This window comes from Chlorocebus sabaeus, chromosome 28, assembly GCF_047675955.1.
Source record: "Chlorocebus sabaeus isolate Y175 chromosome 28, mChlSab1.0.hap1, whole genome shotgun sequence".
NCBI lineage: Eukaryota > Metazoa > Chordata > Mammalia > Primates > Cercopithecidae > Chlorocebus > Chlorocebus sabaeus.
In genome coordinates, this window is record NC_132931.1 from 13430362 (window position 1) to 13449881 (window position 19520).

Below are 19520 nucleotides of genomic sequence, written 5' to 3' on the forward strand. Positions count from 1 at the left end.
TGAGTTTTGAGGATTTGCTGAGTGGGGTGCACTGCCTTCCTCTGAGTTTTGATGGGGGCTCACATGGTTTGGGCACCATCCTGGCCTCACCCCAGCACCCCCTAACCCCCAGAGTGTGGGTGCAAGTGGCACTGACCTAGGAGCCCTGTCCTACCTGGATGTTGATCTCGTTGTGCCGTTCGGTGATCTCCACCATTTCCTGCTCCAGCAGCTTGCGTGAACGCTCGCTGCCCTCCAGGGCCGAACGCACCTCCTCCAGCTCTGTCTGCAGCAGGCTCAGGCGCCGCTCCTGCAGGTTGTACTGCTCCCGCAGCTCCTCGTGCTGCCTGGCATCCTCGTCCATCTGGACCTGCAAGTCCTGGGGGGCACAGGGACCCAGCCTGAACCCATACACTGGGCCATGGTATGACCTTGGGGGTGGCCAGGCCTGAGGGCGCCGTGACCTTTATCAAATGGGTTCAGCAGGAAATTGGGCAGGCCGGGAGGTCACAGAAGAAGAGTGAGGAACAGACCTGGGCTTGGGGAGTTTATGGTGTGGTGGAGCCCCAGCAGGGCCAGGACCCAGGAAGTTATCTCACATGAGGTCAACATGAAGTCAAACCTTTCCCGATGATAGAGCACCTGGTGTTCCCAGCACAGCCTTCTCTAGGAGGCCTCCCCAGTGACCTCAGCCAATCATATTCTAATCCTGCCTAGGCTGATCCCCAGCTCTCTTCTGTCCTCTTATTTCTCTCTCTTTTTTTTTTTTTTTTTTTTGAGATGGAGTCTTGCTCTGTCCCCTAGGCTGGAGTGCAATGGCATGATCTCGGCTCCCCTAGGCTGGAGTGCAATGGCATGATCTCGGCTCACTGCAATCTCCGCCTCCCAGGTTCAAGTGATTCTCCTGCCTCACCTTCCCAAGTAGCTGGGATTACAGGTGCCTGCCACCACACCTGGTTAATTTTTTTATTTTTAATAGAGATGGGTTTTTGCCATGTTGCTCAGGCTGGTCTCAAACTCCTGACCTCAAACAATCTGCCCACCTCAGCCTCCCAAAGTGTTGGGATTACAGGCGTGAGCCACTGCGCCCAGGCTGTCCTCTTATTTCTCCATAGGACTTATCACCAGTTTTAACAATACAGTTTTATTTTTGTTGCTGTCGGCATGGGGATGTTTGTCTGTTTTGTCCACTCTTTGTTTTGTTTTCGAGACAGAGTCTCACTCTATCACCCAGGCTGGAATGCAGTGGTGTAGTCATAGCTCACAGCAGCCTCCAACTTCTGGGCTCAAGCGATCCTCCCACCTCAGCCTCCTGAGTAGCTGGAACTACAGGCACACACCACTATGCCTCGCTCATTTTATTTTTTGTAGAGATGGGGTCTTGCTATGATGTCCAGACTGGTCACAAACTCAAGCCTGGCCTCAGGCAATCCTTTCCCTTCAGCCTCCTGAGTAGCTGGGACTACATGTGAACACCAGCTGTGTCCAGCATTGTCTTGTCCACTGTTGGACACCAAAAACAGTACCTGGTTAGGGCATGTCTCCAGTTAGCAAGTGTGGTTCCAGCTCCGTATGCTGTAAAGAACAGCCTCGTAACGGAATGATTGTAAAGGGGTCTTCAGCTCTGTTTGTGTTTATTTTTTTATTTTTAATTTTTTTTTTTTTTTTTTTGAGACGGAGTCTCGCTCTGTCGCCCAGGCTGGAGTGGGGTGGCCGGATCTCAGCTCACTGCAAGCTCCGCCTCCCAGGTTTACGCCATTCTCCTGCCTCAGCCTCCCGAGTAGCTGGGACTACAGGAGCCCGCCACCATGCCCGGCTAGTTTTTTGTATTTTTTTAGTAGAGACGGGGGTTCACCGTGTTAGCCAGGATGGTCTCGATCTCCTGACTTCGTGATCCGCCCGTCTCGGCCTCCCAAAGTGCTGGGATTACAGGCTTGAGCCACCGCGCCTGGCCAGTGTTTATTTTTTAAGGCAAGTAGTGGGTATATGAGTTTTGTTGTCTTCTTCATTTCTCTATGTCTGAAATGGTTTATAATAAGTAAAAAATGATTTTACAAATCAAGACAGGACTGGGTGTGGTGGCTCACGCCTGTAATCCCAGCCCTTTGGGAGGCTGAGGTGGGCAGATCACCTGAGGTCAGGCGTTGGAGATCAGCCTGGCCAGCATGGTGAAATGCCGTCTCTATTAAAAATACAAAAATTAGCTGGGCGTGGTGGTGGGCACCTGTAATCCCAGCTGCTCAGGAGGCTGAGGCAGGAGAATTGCTTGAACCCGGGAGGCAGAGGTTGCAGTGAGCTGAGATTGCACCACTGCACTCCAGCCTGGGTGACAAGAGCAAAACTCCATCTCATAAATAAATAAATAAAAATCAAGATGAGCTCAATTTCCTGTTTCCCTCCTTTGGTCCATCTTTCCAGTTGTCCAGAATCGGGACTTTTGGTGGTTGAGGGCCTCTTCTTTATATAGTCCCCAAGCCTCCTGCTCCCTGGACTGACAGCCACCCCACATTCTCACTCTTATGCCTTTATGCTGGCTGAAGACATGCATTAAGTTAGCCCCCTTTAGGCCTTCAGACTCAACCGATGATAGTGTGCCTTGTACCTCGTTTCTCCTCCTCCCAGATCGCTACCTTGATTTGCTGTTGCAGCCTTTTCAGCGTCTTTACAAGTTCACTGTTGTTCTTGTTGGCATGGTCCAGCTGGATTTCCATCTCATTCAGGTCCGTCTCCATCTTCTTCTTGAGCCGAAGTGCCTCTGCCCGGCCCTTGGCCTCTGCCTCCAGGCTGGCCTGCAAGGACTCGATTGCCCGCTGGTGGTTCTTCCTGTAAGTCCAAGCAGAGAAGACCTTGGCATACTGGGCTAGCTGTTCAGTCTGTGCTAGGCCTCCCTAGAGAAGAGGTCTCAGCATCAGCATGAGTCTAGGCACCATGTTGTGAAATTAAACCCTTAAAAAGGTACAAGACAGGGATGAGGATTTCATGCTTTGGGGAAATAAAAGGAAGGTCATTTTGTTGATTTAGAGTCACTCTGTGGCTCAGGCTGCAATGGAAAAACCATCACATTCTGTGATGGTGTAGTAGTATGATGATAGCTCACTGCAGCCTTGAACTCTGGGGCTCGAGTGATCTTCCCATCTCAGCCTCCCCAGTAACTGGGACTACAGGCCATGCCACCACACCCAGCTATTTTTTTATTTTTTTTTTTTTGTAGAGTAGGGTTTTGCTATGTTGCCCAGGCTGGTCTCAAACTCCTGAGCTCAAGGGATCCTCCCATCTCAGCCTTCCAAAGTGCTAGGATTACAGGCGTGAGCCACTGCGCCCAGCCAAAATGAAATAACCTTTATGTTTGAATGGATCCCTTTAAGAAAGTGACAAGACAACCCATAGAATGGGAAAAAAAATTTGCGAATCATTACTGATAAGTCTAGTGTTCAGAATATATAAAGAACTCTTACAACTCAACAATAAAAAGAAGCAATCCAATTTTTGAAAGGGGCAAAGAACAGACTTTTCTCCGAAGAAGATATACAAACAGCCAGTGAGCACATAATAGATTCTCTGCTTCATTAGCCATCATGGCTAAAATACTACATCTAAAGTGTTCATAGGCCAGGCATGGTGGCTAATGCCTGTAATCCCAGCACTTTGGGAGGCCAAGGTGGGCGGATCACTTGAGGTCAGGAGTTCAAGACCAGCCTGGCCAACATGGTGAAACCTTGTCTCTAGTAAAAATTAACTGGGCACAGTGGCACATGCCTGTGATCCCAGCTACTTGGGAGGCTAAGGCAGGAGAATTGCTTGAACCCAGGAGGTAGAGGTTGCAGTGAGCTTGGATTGCACTACTACACTGTGGCCTAGGCAACAGAGCAAGACTGTGACTCCAAAAAAAAACCAAAAAAAACAAAAAACCCCAAAAACAAAGTGTTCATAAACTAGACACAGTAGTGTGAGGTACAGTCTTTATTTCCATTTCATAGATGAGGAAACAGGTTCAGCGAGGTTCACCTGAATTGCCCAATGTCATGCAGCTAGAAGGTGGAAGAGACCCGGGTTTCTGGACTCTGCTCCATCACACTGCCCAAGAGTCAGCCTCCCATCCCACCAGCTCCGTACCTGGTAGCCTCAAATTCTTCTTCTTTCTCATGGATTCTCCGGTCGATGTCAGCTTTAACCTGAGCCAGTTCCAACTGAATTCGAATCACCTTGCTCTCTTCAACCTACCAGGAATATAAACATGAGCCTTTCTGGCCAAGAAGGTGTGCAGTGCCTGGCCAAGGATCCACAGTCCCCAAGGTGATGGCCCCACGGTTACCTCCAGGGAAGACTCAGCTTCTTCCAGGGCCACCTGGAGTTCTTCCTTTTCCATCTCCAATTTTTTCTTCAACTTCTGCAGCTCATGCACACTCCTTCCTCCCTCACCCAGCTGATCGATGAGATCCTTTATCTCCTCTGAGATAGAAATATTCATGTTAATAAGACTTGGCATTCCAGGGTCACGGCAGGTGGCACCATCATTCCTCCATTGGGGTAAGAAGCAGGTCTCCCAAAGTGCCAGGATTGCAGACATGAACCATCACGCCTGGCCATAATCTTATTTCATTGTCATGACAACCTTTTAAGGAGGGTTGAATTATTTCCTCATTTTATGTTATTTATTTATTTATTTTTGAGACCTAGTGTTGCTCTGTTGCCCAGGCTGGAGTACAGTGGCATGATCTCGGCTCACTGCAACCTCCACATCCCGGGTTCAAACGATTCTTCTGCCTCAGCCTCCCAAGTAGCTGGGACTACAGGCGCCCGCCACCATGCCCAGCTAATTTTTTGTATTTTTAGTAGAGACAGGGTTTTACCATGTTGGTCAGGCTGGTCTCGAACTCCTGACTTCAAGTGATCCTCACACCTTGGCCTCCCAAAGTGCTGGGATTACAGGCATGAGCCACCATGCCCGGCTATTTCCTCATTTTATAGATGAGGAAAGTGAGGCACAGAAAGATTGAGCAACTCGCCTAAAGTTACACTGCTGAATGCTGAAGTGCTTCTGCAAAGCACTTGCTAGTCAGTCAACAAACATTTATTGAGCACCTACTATGTGCCAGGTACTCCACTGATGATGTGCTCAGGACGAAGGGGACTCTGGCTGTGTCCCCATCCCTACAGTCCCATCCCATCTACCTGCCCTCAGACTCACCCTGCAGGGTCTTATTCTCCTTCTTCACGGACTCTAGATGCTCCAGAGACTCCTCGTAGGCAGTCTTGATCTTGAAGCTCTCCGTCATGTACATGCGGCACTCCTTCTGTGAGCTGTCCAGTTCCACCTGCAGCTCCTCACACTTCTGCTGCCACTCAGCCAGCATCTTGTCAAAGAGCCTCTGCTTCTTATCCAGGGCAGCGGCTGCCGCATTGGCCTAAGGAAAGTTGGAAATGGCCTCTAGGGGTCCGAACTCCCTGCCTCTGTCCCCTCCTCCCACCCCCCACCAACCTCTCTTCCTTCCTTCCCTTTCCCCAGTAACTCCTGAGACTACGGACTCCTTGGGAATTGGAATGTAATTCAACACCTATGGCAGAAGCACAGAACAGAGAGTCTGCAAAGAGCTGCATGCCAGTTCTAAAACTTCCCCCCAAGAGATGTGTGGCCTGGGGCGTTCCACCTTATTTTCTCAGGTTAGAATTCTCTCAGGTGTCAAATGAGGAGTTTGGGCCACAGCGGCCTTCCCAGATTTATGACATTTGGCCTAACTCCTCTTGATATATTTCACTGTAATGTAGTAATATACATTACACATCAACTCAGAACAGACTATTCTTAGACTTTATTTTTCTATAGATTTCATCTTTCTCATAACTCCCTGGCAACTAATTTGTAAAGTTTTGCTTTGTTTCTTTTGTGGGGTAGCAAAACCTTTTTGAGTTTCAGGACCTTTTTTTTTTTTTTTTTAAATTGAGATGGAGTCTCACTCTGTCACCCAGGCTGGAGTGCAGTGGCGTGATCTCGGCTCACCTCAACCTCTGTCTCCCGGGTTCAAGTGATTCTCCTGCCTCAGCCTGCTGAGTAGTTGGGATTACACAGGCATGTGCCACCATACCCAGCTACTTTTTGTGTTTTTAGTAGAGATGGGGTTTCACCATGTTGGCCAGGTCTCAAACTCCTGCCCTCAGCTGATCTCCCCGCCTCAGCCTCTCAAAGTGCTGAGATTTCAGGCATGAGCCACCGTGCCCAGCCTTTTTTTTTTGTTTCAAGAGATGAGGTCTCACTCTGTCACCCAGGCTGGAGTACAGTGGCATAATCATAGCAAACTGTAGCCTCAGCCTCTTGGACTTAAGCAATCTTCCTACCTCAGCCTCCCAAAGTCCTGGGATGACAAGCGTGAACCACCTTGCCAAAACTTTTTTTCTGAAACCTCTCATATGGATGTGACCTTCTACCTATGTGGCCACTTCATGCGGCCACATTCTTGTATTGGGCTGCATGTGGCCCCTCACAGCCAGCATGAATCATGGTTCCATCTAGACCAAGACCAGGGAGGTGTAGGCCAGTGGAAATCTTATTTAATTCTCATAGACACTGGCAACTCAGTTTGAACCAGGGATGCAAGTAGGAATAGTTAGTCACGCAAAGTATATGGGATACAGTTTGTGTAAGAGAGAGGGGAACAGGGACAGTGCATCATGTAACTTTCTTTTTTTTTTTTTTTTTTTTTTGGAGCCAGAATCTCGTTCTGTAGCCCAGGCTAGAGGGCAGTGGCATGATCCGGCTCACTGCAACTTCTGCCTCCTGGGTTCAAGTGATTCTCCTGCCTCAGCCTCCCGAGTGGCTGGGACTACAGGTGCCCACTGCCACGTCTGGCTAATTTTTTGTATTTTAGTACAGACAAGGTTTCACCGTGTTGTCCAGGCTGGTGTCGAACTCCTGAACTCAGGCAATCCGCCTGCCTCGGCCTCCCAAAGTGCTAGGATTATAGGCATGAGCCACCGTGCCCGGCCGCATCGTGTAACTTTCAGGGCAAATTTTACCCTGCTTATGGCCCTATTTGTTTATTTGAGACAGTGTCTCACTCTGTCTGCCAGGCTGGAGTGCAGCGGTGCAATCATAGCTCACTGCAGCCTTGAACACCTGGTTCAAATGATCCTCATGCCTTAGCCTGCCAAGTAGTTGGGACCACAGGCATGGGCCACCACACCTGGCTAAATTTTTATTTTAAAAATTTTGGGGGACTGGGCACAGTGGCTCACACCTGTAATCCCAGCACTTTGGAAGACCGAGGCGGGTGGATCACCTGAGGTCAGGAGTTCGAGACCAGCCTGGTCAACATGATGAAACCCCACCTCTACTAAAAATACAAAAAATTAGCTGGGCGCGTTGACGGGTACCTGTAATCCCAGCTTCTCAGGAGGCTGAGGAATGAGAATTGCTTGAACCCAGGAGGAGGAGGTTACAGTGAGCCAAGATTGTGCCACTGTACTCCAGCCTGGGCAACACGAGCCAAACTCCATCTCTTTTTTTTTTTTTTTTTTCGAGACAGGGTCTCCCTGTGTTGTTCTGTTGGTCTTGAACTCCTTGGCTCAAGTGATCCTCCTGCCTTGGGTGCCCAGTGTGTTGGGATTAGAGGCATGGGCCACTGTGCTCTTAGATCTCGGAAGAGTTCATGAACACGTGCTCAAGCAGCAGCCGTGTCCAGCAAGCTCCTGAAGGCACCCCTGCGCTGCACCTTCTCGAACCATGTGTTTCTTCCTGATGACCCCAGACGTGTGACAGCCTTGCCCTCGCCCTGCTGTGGGCTCTCTGCCCCGGTAAATAGGCAGCTTTAAGCATTTGACCCTCTGACCTTCTCCAAGTCGATGGTGAGGTCCTCAACTTCTGCCTGGAGTCTCTGTTTATTTTTCTCGAGGGAGGCGGCCCGGGCCTGGGCGGTTTCAGCTGCTTCTTCTGCCTCCTGAAGCCTGGCAGCCAGCTTCCTCCTGCAAATGAGGGCCAGAGGGGCTGTCAAGGAAACACAGGCGCTCACAGGCACCACCTCCACATTGCCAGGGTCAGAGTGTGGTGGGCATGGTACTAAGCTCTGGTGTCAACATTGGAAACGATGCGGAGTGTTTACAGGACAGCCACAGCTGTCCATTCACTCTCATTTATTCATTCAATAAACACTTACTTTCTCTACTCTGCGCCAAGGATTGTTGCAGGTGTTAGGGATGCAGCATTGAATAAAACAGGCTAGGATACCTGCCCTAACAGATGAAATGTTTGTTCTGGAGCTGGGAGGAGGCACGCAATACATGCCCTGTAGAACATAAGCACTGCAGTGACAAATAGAGCCAGGAAGAGGACAAGCAGTCCAGGTGGGAGGGGTGACAGTGTCAAATACAGACTCAGGGGAGACTCTCTGAGAAGGGGACACAGGAGCAAAGGTCTAAGCCAGGGGATAGAGGGACCCTGAGGGTGTCTGGGACAGAGACAAGCTTAGGGCTTGAGATTTAGGTTCAGCCCAGGAAGGCCTGGAGGACACAGGTGGAAGTCACAGGAAGGCAAATTTAGGCTCAAGGTAAAAAAGAGCTTAGAGCTTTAGATGAAAGTATTGCATCAGCTGGAAGTCACTATGCCTTATTTGCTATCATATTAGCAGAAATTTCAGTGGATGGATGGGACCAGCCAGCAGGCTGGGATCCCGGAAACACTTAGAGCACATGTGCCATTTTCTGTCTAATTTGGCTTTATACAAGAAAAAATTGGACTATTTTTTCAGAGAATCCAGAAAAGTCTATAGAGGAGTTTGTTAAGTTGACCATGTTCTTTGATTTAACTTGTCATGGATCCCCTCTGCTTCCCGACCCAGGGTGGCTCACTCACAGGGCTTCCTTGCATGCATGGGCCCAGGGGCATCCAGGCCAGCCTCCTTTTACACCAGAGAGAGGCCCAGAGACACTCTTTGTCCCCCTTTATTTCCTCAGGTGTCCACTTTTGTAGTTTTTTTTTAGAGACAGGCTCCTGCTCTGTTATCCAGGCCGAAGTGCAGTGGCTCGATCATTGCTCACCGCAGCCTCCAATTCCTGGGCTCAAGCAATCCTCCCACTTTAGTCTCCCAAGTAGCTGAGGCTACAGGCACATGCCACCATGCCTGGCTAATTTTGTAATTTTTTGTAGAGATGAGGATCTCACCATGTTGCCCGGGCTGGCTTCGAACTTCTGGGCTCAAGCAATCCTCCCACCTTGGCCTCCCACAGTGCTGGGATTACAGGCCTGAGCCACCATTTCTGGCCCACAGAGCAGGCTCCTTTGTCCAGACACATTGTCCTCCTCTTAAAGGAGCCTGTGAACGTCCTTCTCCTGGGCTTGGCCCTGGCCTTAGCAGTGACTGACATGGTGGTGAGGCCCCCAGCGCCACCTGCCCAGCCCGCCTGGCTCTCCCAGCAGGAGGACCACACTCACTTGGTCTCCTCCAGCTCCTCTGTCCTCTGGATGGCATCGGTCTCGTATTTGGTCCTCCAGGTGGTGACCTCGGTGTTGAGTTTGGATACAAGGCGCTGCAGCTCCGACTTGCCTCCCTGCTCCTCCTCCAGCTGCTCCTTTACTAGGTCCAGGTCATGTTTGGTGTTGGCCAGGCTCACCACGGCGGTGCTGCGAGACTGTGGGGACCAGCGTGTCAGGGGCCCGTGGGGGCTTTCCGCAGCCCACAGGACCACCACTTAGATACACATAACACTGGAGCAGCAGTGATGGCAGGTGAAAGGGGGAAAAGACACACGATCCCACAATCCAAACCACTGGGGTTTTAATTTTCATCCTGTGACTTCTTCTCATTCTATTATTGTCCACAAGGATATGTAATTTCATTTAGTTGTACACATCACATCCTACAGTTTTGTAGTTAGCTTTTTTACTTGCTACGATATCAAATGCTTTTTGTGCTCCTTTGACATCTTCATAATCTGTAACTTTCTTTAGCTGGGACTATAGGTGTACACCACCATACCTGGAAACTTTTTTTTTTTTCCTGAGACTGAGTTTCACTCTTGTCACCCAGGCTGGGGTGCAATGGTGCGATCTCAGCTCCCTGCAACCTCCGCCTCCGCCTGTCTCAGCCTCCCGAGTAGCTGGGATTACAGACACTCACCACCACACCCAGCTAATTTTTGTATTTTTAGTAGAGACCGGGTTTTGCCATGTTGGCCAGACTGGTCTCGAACTCCTAACCTCAGCTGATCCACCCACCCTCGCCTCTCAAAGTGCTGGGATTACAGGCGTGAGCCACCACGCCCAGCCAACTTTTTTATTTTTTATTTTGGTAGAGATGGGGTTAGCGGGGGTTGGGGGGGGGGGTCTTGTTGTGTTGTTCAGGCTGGTCTTGAACTCCTGGCCTTAAGCGAACCTCCCACCTAGGCCTCCCAAAGTGCTGGGATTACAGCCATGCGCCACCAAACCCAGCTGTAACCTGTAACGTTAAGGAGGCAGCTGTCTCCACCGCAACCCCACCCCCAAACAAACCTTTGACTCTTCATCCAGCTGCCTCTTGTAATCATCCACTTGTGACGTCAGAGATGTCTTTATCCGTAGGATTTGATTGAGCCGGCTCTGGGACTCCTCATATTCCCTGCTCAGTTCACTATTTTCAGCTGGGTGAGAAGGGCATGGAAGAAATATTGGATGAAGAACTGGTTCCCCAGCCAGATCCTAAGTTCCCCAGGGCATTGCTCCTAAAGTACCCAATAAATATGGTGACTTGGCCAATGGAACTGGAATGGGGAGCATGGTGGATCACCACTCTAGCTTCCAAATTAAGTGAGCCCAGGAGAAAGACAAGTGCTCAAGGGTTACCAAGATCCAGGTAACCTGCATGGACTTAGGGGCCTCGCATAATGAAACCCCCATCTCCTACATGTCAGGAGATGCAGTGGAGGAGTTTGGAGAAACAGTGGGACAGAGACTATTTCCTTTGTAAAACGTATTTGTCACCATTCCAGAACCTACACTCCTGTCAATTGTGGGATGATTACTGGAGCCAGAGGCCAGGAAGAAGTTCATGAGCCCGAGAGAAAAAGCAAGGATTTCCAGTTCTACCCTGTAAGTCACTGAGCTCACTGAGCTTCACTTTTCTTATCCATCAAGTGGGGATATTGAATTTTTTTTTTTTTTTTTTTTTTTTTTTGAGACGGAGTCTCGCTCTGTCACCCATGCTGGAGCGCAGTGGTGCGATCTCGGCTCACTGCAAGCTCTGCCTCCTGGGTTCACACCAGTCTCCTGCCTCAGCCTCCTGAGTCGCTGGGACTACAGACGCCTGCAACCACACCTGGCTAATTTTTTGTATTTTTTTTTTTTTTTTTTTTTTAGTAGAGATGGGGTTTCACCGTGTTAGCTAGGATGGTTTCGATCTCCTGACCTCGTGATCTGCCTACCTCGGCCTCCCAAAGTGCTGGGATTACAGGTGTGAGCCACCGCACCCAGCGTTTTTTTTGTTTTGTTTTGTTTTGTTTTGAGACTGAGTTTCACTCTTGTCACCCAGGCTGGAGTGCAGTGGCGTGCTCTCGGCTCACTGCCACCTCTGCCTTCCGGATTCAAGTGATTGCCCTACCTCAGCATCCCAAGTAACTGGGCTTACAAGCATGTACCACCACGCCCAGCTAATTTTTTTTTGTATTTTTAGTAGAGACCTGGTTTCACCACATTGGCCAGGCTGATCTCGAACTCCTGACCTCAAGTGATCTGCCCACCTCGGCCTCCGAAAGCACTGGGATTACAGGCACAAGCCACTGCGCACAGCCCGATATTTTTTTTTTTTTTTTTTTTGTGAAGTAGAGTCCTGCTCTGTTGCCCAGGCTGGAGTGCAGTGGCACAATCATAGCTCATTGCAACCTTGAACTCCTGGGCTCAAGTGATCCTCCCGCCTCAGCCTCCCAAGTAGCTGGGACCACCAGTGTGCACCACCACACCCAGCTATTTAAAAAAAATTGTTTTGTAGAGATAGGGTTCTTGCTATGTTGCCCAGGCTGTTCTCAAACTCCTGGCCTCAAGTAATCCTCCCACTTTGGCCTCCCAAAGTGCTGGAATTACAAGTGTGAGCCACCGCACGCAGCCAGGATATTGTCAAAGAATTCCACACGTGAGAAATAAGGCGAAAGGATGCCTGCAAGTTCTCTTGATGTTACACTGGAGCATTAACAGGCCCACCTGCAGACTATTTAGTTCTCTACAGAAATGTGCCTTTGTTTGACTTACTGTTTGCCCTGTGTTATTAGAGCACAGCTTCTGCAAAGTTAGAAATCAACTTATACACGGATAAATTGCCAATTATTTTTGTTACAGAGATGCAAAGATGCATCTCTATGACAAAAGTGTGTTTCTTCCGGCAGCGGGGAAAACAAACCCTAAACTAAACCCGAGGTTACAGTACTATTGTCCTATAGGATATTAACGAGTTCTGCATCTAACTTAGCAAAGTTATTTTAGCATTTCTTTTCCCAGCTGAAATCTCTGCCTTTCAAATGCTCTTTGAAGGCAGTTTTACCATTTTTTCTGGTTCCCTCATTAAGGAGTTAAATAAATCCTTGACGCATGTTCGCTTTCTATTGGTATGTGGGTCATGTTTAAAAATGTTTGAAAACTGTATTTTGTCAGCATGAATGCCTCTCCTGCCGATCTCACCGGGAAGGTGAGAGAACGGATACGAAAATGCGTTGAATTGTGTTCCCTATTTTGCATTGTAAAGATGTTACTCGGAATATTCAGCAGGTGGAATAAAATCTCCTCGTCTCATCACGAGGGGTTTGGATGGGAATCTTCCAAGGCCAAGAAAGCTCTGTTTCCTTGAGCATCCCAGTTCCTTTCCATGCACTGCTCCTTAGCAAGCTTCAGGGCGGAGACGGCTCACCTTGGAGGCGGGTCCTGATGGCATTGATTTCTGCCTGGTTTCGCTCTAGCTCTGCCACCTTCGCATTGGCTTCTGATAAGCTGTCTTCCAGCTTTCTGACGTGGGCCTCGGCATTCATCTGCTCAGGAAGGATGAACTCAGTAGGGAAGTTGCGGGTCGGGGAGGCCAAGCCCTCCCTACTTCCCCATTGATTTTTGCCCTGTTCCTCCTGTGTGCCTCCCAGGCTACCTGCTTAGTCCTTCTAGAATGCCCCTATCTCAGAAACCCCAAATGGCTCACCATTGCCTTTTCTTTTCTTTTCTTTTTTTTTTTTTTGTGACAGGGTATCACTCTATCACCCAGGCTGGAGCGCGTAGATGCAATCATAGCTCACTGTAGCCTCGACATCCTGGGCTCAAGCCATCCTCTCACCACAGCTTCCTGAGTAACTGGGACCACAGGTGCATGCCATCATACCTGGCTAATTATTTTTATTTTTTGTAGAGACAAGGTTTCACTGCGTTGCCCAGGCTGGTCTTGAACGGGGCTCAAGTGATCTGCCTGCCTTAGCCTCTCAGAGTGCTGGGATTACAGGCATTAGCCACTGTGCCTGGCCTCTTGAGCATTTCTTATGTGCCAGAAACTATTGCAGCCCTCACAATAGCACTTTAAGGTGGGGAGTATGACAATTGTCTTCATGTTATAGATGAAGAAATTGAAGCACAGGTTATTTTTATTTTTTATTTTTATTTTTTGAGACAGAGTCTCACACTGTCACCCGGGCTGGAGTGCAGTGGCACAATCTCGGCTCACTGCAACCTCTGCCTCCCAGGTTCAAGCAATTTTTGTATTTTTAGTAGAGACAGGGTTTCACCATGTTGGCCAGGCTGGTCTTGAACTCCTGACCTCAGGAAATCCACCTGCCTCAGTCTCCCAAAATGCTGGGATTACAGGCGTAAGCCATTGTGACCGGTAGGTTATTTTATTTTATTTTAGAGACAGGGTCTCGCTCTGTTGCCCAGGCTGGAGAGCAGTGGCACAATGATATTCACTTCTCTGCAGTCTCAACCTCCTGGGCTCAAGCAAGCCTCCTGCCTCAGCCTCCTGAGTAGCTAGGACTACAGGCACATGCTCCTATCCCTGGGTAATTTTATTTTTTGAAGAGACGAGGTCTGGCTATGTTGTCCAGGTTGGTCCCCGACTCCTGGCCTCTCAAAAGCGATCCTCCTGCCTCAGCCTCCCAAAGTGCTGGGATCACAGGAGTGAGCCACTGTGTCCGGCCCACAGTTAGGTTGTTCACCTTGGACTTCTGTATCGTCTCCACACTGGCACTGAGGTCGTCAATCTCGGCCTTCATGACCTGTTTATCCTTCTCCAGCTTGGACTTGACCCTCTGCAGGCTCTCCACATGCTCTGTCAGCTCGGCCATGGAGTCCATGTGCTTCTTGCGCAGCGTGGAGGCCGTTGCCTCACTCTGCAGGGCGGCCTCTTCCAGCTCCCGCCGCAGCTTCAGCAGTTCAGCCTCCCGCTTGCGGTTCTGCTCGATCTAGGGTAGAAGAGGAGCTGCTTAGCAGAAATGGCCAGTGCCAGCCTTTTTGGGGTGGACACCGCCCAGCTGCTCTGGTTTCCTGATTTTCCTGCTGTTCCCTGATTTTCCTGTACCTCGCTAAAAGAAGTCCTGCTTGAAATGCTTAGCCTTTGGGGGGGCGGGGGTTGCCCACAGGAATTGTTTAGGGAGTGTTGTGTGTTAAATTGTACCCTCCAAAAAGATATACTCAAGTCCTAACCGTGGGTACCTGTGAATGGGACCTGATTTGGAAATAGCGTCTTTGCAGAGGGAGCTAGTTAAGATGTCATACTGGATTAGGGTGGGCCCTAAGCTAATGACTGATGTCCTTTTTTTTTGTTTGTTTTTGAGAAGCAGTTTCATTCTTGTTGCCCAGGCTGCAGTGCAGTGGCATGATCTCGGCTTGCTGCAACCTCCGCCTCCTGGGTTCAAGTTATTCTCCTGCCTTAGCCTCCCAAGTAGCTGGGATTACAGGTGCCTGTCACCATGCCCAGCTAGTTTTTTGTGTTTTTAGTAGAGATGGGGTTTCACCATGTTGACCAGGCTGGTCTCGAATTCTGACCTCAGGTGATCCACCCACCTCAGCCTCCCAAAGTGTTGGGAGTACAGGCGTGAGCCACCGCACCTGGCTGGGCTCTCAGATTTCTACTCACTATATTCCTGCCCTAATCACTCCAGGTCCAGGTACCGACAACTAGGATCAGCTCCACAGTCCACTGAGATTGTCCAGACTGGCCAGTCAGGAGCCTGTTCACCCTGTCTCACCTGTTCCTTCCCATGGGAGCCAGAGTAAAGACCTGTGCCTACATTTCTCCCCGGCCATCTGCCTCCTAACCAGCCTCAGTGCCTCTCTGGCCCTGCGTGGCCTGCTGTGCCCTGGCTTCTTGGGAACTGTGAGTAGCAAACTCTTACTGTTTGTTTTCAAGAGACAGGGTCTTGCTCTGTCACCCAGGCTGGAATGCAGTGGTGCCATCATGGCTCACCACAGCCTCAACCTCCCCGGGCTCAAGTGATCCTCCTTCTTTAACCTCTTGAGTATCTGGAACTACAGGAATGTGCCACCATGCCCAGCTACCTTTTTTTTTTCTTTTTGAGAGATGGGCTTTTGCTGTGTTGCCCAGGCTGGTCAGAAACCCCTGGGCTCAAGTGAGCCTTCCGCCTTTGCCTCCCCGGGTATTGGGATTACAGGTGTGAGCCACTGCTCCAGGCCTCATTTTTAAATTATTAATTGGTTTCTCCTCAAGTCTGTCTCAGGAACCTAGCAAGAATGAACTGGTCTTGATCCCACTGCTTATAGTCCGGCATTTTTTCTCCCTACATGGGGGCAGGGCTGGGGGTTTCTGGGCCCCCTGGGATGGGTACCTGAGCCGATGTGGCTCCACCCGCTTCCTCCAGCCTGTCGCTGAGGTCTTCGAGATCCCGGGACAGGTCACTGCGTTGTTTCTCCACCTGGGATGAAAATTTTTCTTTTGAGATAGAGCCTTCCTCTGTGGCCCAGGCTGGAGTGCAGCAGCACCATCTTGACTCACTGCAACCTTCACCTGCCTTGCTCAAACAGTCCTCTAACCTCGCCTCCCGAGTATCTGCGACTACAGGCACATGTCATCACACCCAGCTAATTTTTAAAGTTTTTGTTGAGATGGGTTTTCACCATGTTGCCCAGGCTGGTCTCCTGGTCTCAACTGATCCTCCTGCCTTGATCTCCCAAGGTATCTGGATTACAGGCATGAGCCACTGTGCCTGGCCATGGGATGAGATTTAATGATACCAATGATAATCACCCAGAGCTCCTTTTTCTCCAGTAAAGAGCACGATGACTGCTTCACCTTTGAGAAGCCAGGATTCTGTGCCTGGGGGCCTTGTGCCCTGCCTGTCATCAGTGAAGGACACTGTCTTCCCTACCCTGGGTGGGCATTAGTGCCCGTCCTACCCACCACCTGTCCAATTTGGCTGAATTTGGGATTAGGTACACTGTGATTTGTCTCCCACCAGCTTTCTGGGCTCATGCCGTGTAGGATCCCCACCCTCAAGCCTCCCTCCATGCTCTGCTCTTGCGAACACGTGCTTTCTCTGTTTACACCTTCATCCCAATGAAGGTAGGTGCTATTTTACTCCCTTTGCCCAGCCCTTCCTCCCTGCGTCTACCTGTTGAATTCCATCTTCGAGGTCAAGTGTTCCCTTCCCCATCTCTCCCGGGTAGAACCAGCCTCTTCTCCTCTGGACTCAAGCCACACAAAGCATCTGCCTTTCACGTAATGATTAATGTGAATGTGCAGTTCAGTCCCTGGCACACAGCAGGTGCTCAAGAAGCAACTAGACTTTTTAACTGGACACCTGCCTTCTCTACTGGTTTTCTTAGCGGAGGTTTCTATCCATGGCTGGATGTATGGCTGCTGTTACGTCTTTTGACTCAAGAAGGGGAAACATATTTCATTTACCTTGGCTCTCATGGCCCTCTCAGCTTCTAATTCTTCCTCCAGCTCTTCAATTCGGGCCTAGCAGACAGAGAAGGGAGGGGATTCATCTCTCCCAGGCAAAGTTAGTAAGTTAGCCCCTTAGCCTTTTAGGACGGAAAATAGGGATGTGAGAATATGAGAGCCACTGTCAAAAGCAGAGAGAGGCAGATCCCAGAGAGCACACGCAAAGGCCCCGGGGCAGGCAGGAGGGGGCCTGGCATGCGTGACACCCAGCCAGGAGCCAGCATGGCTGGATAGAGTGGAGGGAAACACTCGGTAATGAGGTCAGGCGGGGAGCAGTTGGAGGGCCTCATAACCATGGTAGGGACTTTGGATTTCACCCCTAGTGAGGGGAACATAGGTCGATCTGCAAGGACTCTATGGCACTCTCGCTCCTCAGGAAACCTCCGCCACCAAGTAGCTGATGCGAACAAAGGGTTCAGAGAAGTGCATTTCTGACAGAGAGCTCATGCTTCTCGGTCCCTGACATACCTGGTGCTCCTTCAGTTTCCTCTGCAGCGTGGAATTCAGAGACTGCTCATCCTCGTATTTCGAGTTGACAGAGTTTATTTCCAAATCCCTCCTGCAAGGGAAGGGTTGGTCTCCTGAGGAAAGGCTCTGAGGGCAGACCAGCGAGCTGGTGAGGGAATGGCGCCTGGGCTGCCAGAGGAGGCCTTGAACCTGCCGAAACGCACGCACTTCCCAGCCCCTTCTGGCTTTCTGTGATGAGAGCCCAGAAGGTCTCACGCTACAGAGCAGTTAGACCCCTGAATGAGCTCCTCAGGCATTTCATCATTCATTCATTCATTCACACATTTACTAATGTGACACTTTTTTTTTGAGACAGGGTGTTGCTCTGTCACCCAGAATGTAGTGCAGTGGTATGATCATGGCTCACTGCAGCCTTGACCTCCTGGGCTTATGTGATCCTCCCACCTCAGCCTCTCTAGTAGCTGGGACCACAGGCTGGCTCAATCGTGCCCAGTTAATTTTTGTATTTTTTGTAGAGATGGGGTCTTGCTACATTGCCCAGGCTGGTCTTGAGCTCCTGGCCTCAAAGCCATCCTCCCGCCTTGGCCTCCCAAAGTGCTGAGATTACAGGCATAAGCCACCGTACCCGACCTGGTCACAGGCTTTTATGATGCCTCCCTGCCTTGCTGAGTCCTCAGTGTTCCCTGGGATGGTGGTGCTCGCCTCCTCCCCAGTGCCCACCAGGTATTGTGTGACGTTGGGCGTTGCCTATGGACAGGGCAGCCCCTACCTCTCTGCATATCTTCCATGCCTGGCAGGTGCTTGGGACATGCATGAATGTATGTGAGGCCCTCCGTACAGTGACTGGCTCCTGGAACCCTCCAGGCAACTCCAGCTATTGCTACAATTGTGACGGACAGAACGGACGACGACAAGACATACTTTTTCACCACCTCCTCGAGATCCAGCTTGGAACGCTCCATCTCATTGAGGTTGTCGATGGTCATCTTCAGGTCACTCTCAGCTTTCCGACGAGCCTTTTCCACCTCCGCCCGGATTTTCTTTTCCTGCTCCCAGTTATCCTCCAGCTACGGAGACAAGAACAGCAAGAGAAGGTAGACGAGGAGAGTCTGAGGTCAGAAGGCAAGAAGGAACCAGACTGGGTCCGATCCTTTAGCTGTGGCATCAGAAGGGCCCTCACGCCCTGGGGGATGTGTTGGTCCAGTTCTCAAAACTTATCTTTGGACCCCGTGCCCCCAGAGGGATCTGGCCTTGGAGTTGTAAAGGCAGCCATGGCAATGGGTATTACCTCATGGATCTGCGTGCTCAGCTTGCTGTTATTCTTGGTCAGGTGGTTCACCTTGTCCTCCTCAGCCTGTAGGTCATCCAGGGTTTTCTAGAAGGACAGATACACACGTGAGTGCCATGAGGCCCAGTGGGAGCAGCTCAACAGTCCTGATTCTCAGTCATCACTTCTGAGCCGTGCAGCTCCCAGGCTTTGGGGAGTTCAGTTGACTTTGGTGAGTAGGTACTGAGCACCTGCTCCTGGGCGTGGGTGAGGCCCGAGCAGATGGACCAGAGCCACCCATCAGGGAGGTCAATTGCTTGAACCAGGAAAGTTGAGGCTGCAGTGAACTATGATCATACTACTGCACTCCAGCCTGGGTGACAGAGTCAGACCCTGTCTCTACAAAAAATGCAAAAATTAGCCAGGTGTGGTGGCACACGTCTGTAGTGCCAGCTACTCAGGAGACCGAGGCAGGACGATCATGAGCCCAGCAGGTTGGGGCTGCAGTGAGCTATGATGGCACCACTGCATTTCAGCATGAGCAACAGTGGGACCCTATCTCTGGTTCCCCAGGGGGCATATGGGAAATAGGTGGGGTGCTTTTGGTTGTCACAGTGATTGGAGGCCCCTCTGACATTTAGTGGATGACTCCAGCGATGCTGGACATCCCATTTTGCTCTGGACCATCTGGTACCATGAAGAAGAATTCTCTAGAACACATTCCTGATGTCCCACCCAGGCACTCACGTCAGTAAAACAACCATTTCTACTCTTCTAAACCTAGAGCCTAGCACCCTTTTACATGTAACTCAATGTTCTTTTTCATTTCATATGCACTACAATTTTTGTTTTTTTGAGATAGGATCTCACTCCGTCACTCAGACTGGAGTACGGTGGTACGATCATAGCTAACTGCAGCCTCC

General features: G+C 50.2%; 1 protein-coding gene across 1 annotated transcript in view; it reads right to left on the reverse strand.

The window, feature by feature from the left end:
• The window catches only part of MYH16 (myosin heavy chain 16), a 40635-nt gene that overhangs the window by 9675 nt on the left and 11440 nt on the right, over positions 1 to 19520 (reverse strand). The window contains exons 6-19 of the mRNA XM_073012791.1: positions 18619 to 18705; positions 18252 to 18397; positions 17331 to 17421; positions 16821 to 16877; positions 14116 to 14361; positions 12837 to 12954; positions 10457 to 10584; positions 9401 to 9597; positions 7803 to 7935; positions 5168 to 5384; positions 4292 to 4428; positions 4093 to 4196; positions 2610 to 2802; positions 155 to 358 (exon numbers count right to left, since the gene is read on the reverse strand). Of these exons, the coding sequence (XP_072868892.1) occupies positions 155 to 358; positions 2610 to 2802; positions 4093 to 4196; positions 4292 to 4428; positions 5168 to 5384; positions 7803 to 7935; positions 9401 to 9597; positions 10457 to 10584; positions 12837 to 12954; positions 14116 to 14361; positions 16821 to 16877; positions 17331 to 17421; positions 18252 to 18397; positions 18619 to 18705 (2058 nt within the window). The remainder of the gene's footprint in view (positions 1 to 154; positions 359 to 2609; positions 2803 to 4092; positions 4197 to 4291; positions 4429 to 5167; positions 5385 to 7802; positions 7936 to 9400; positions 9598 to 10456; positions 10585 to 12836; positions 12955 to 14115; positions 14362 to 16820; positions 16878 to 17330; positions 17422 to 18251; positions 18398 to 18618; positions 18706 to 19520) is intronic.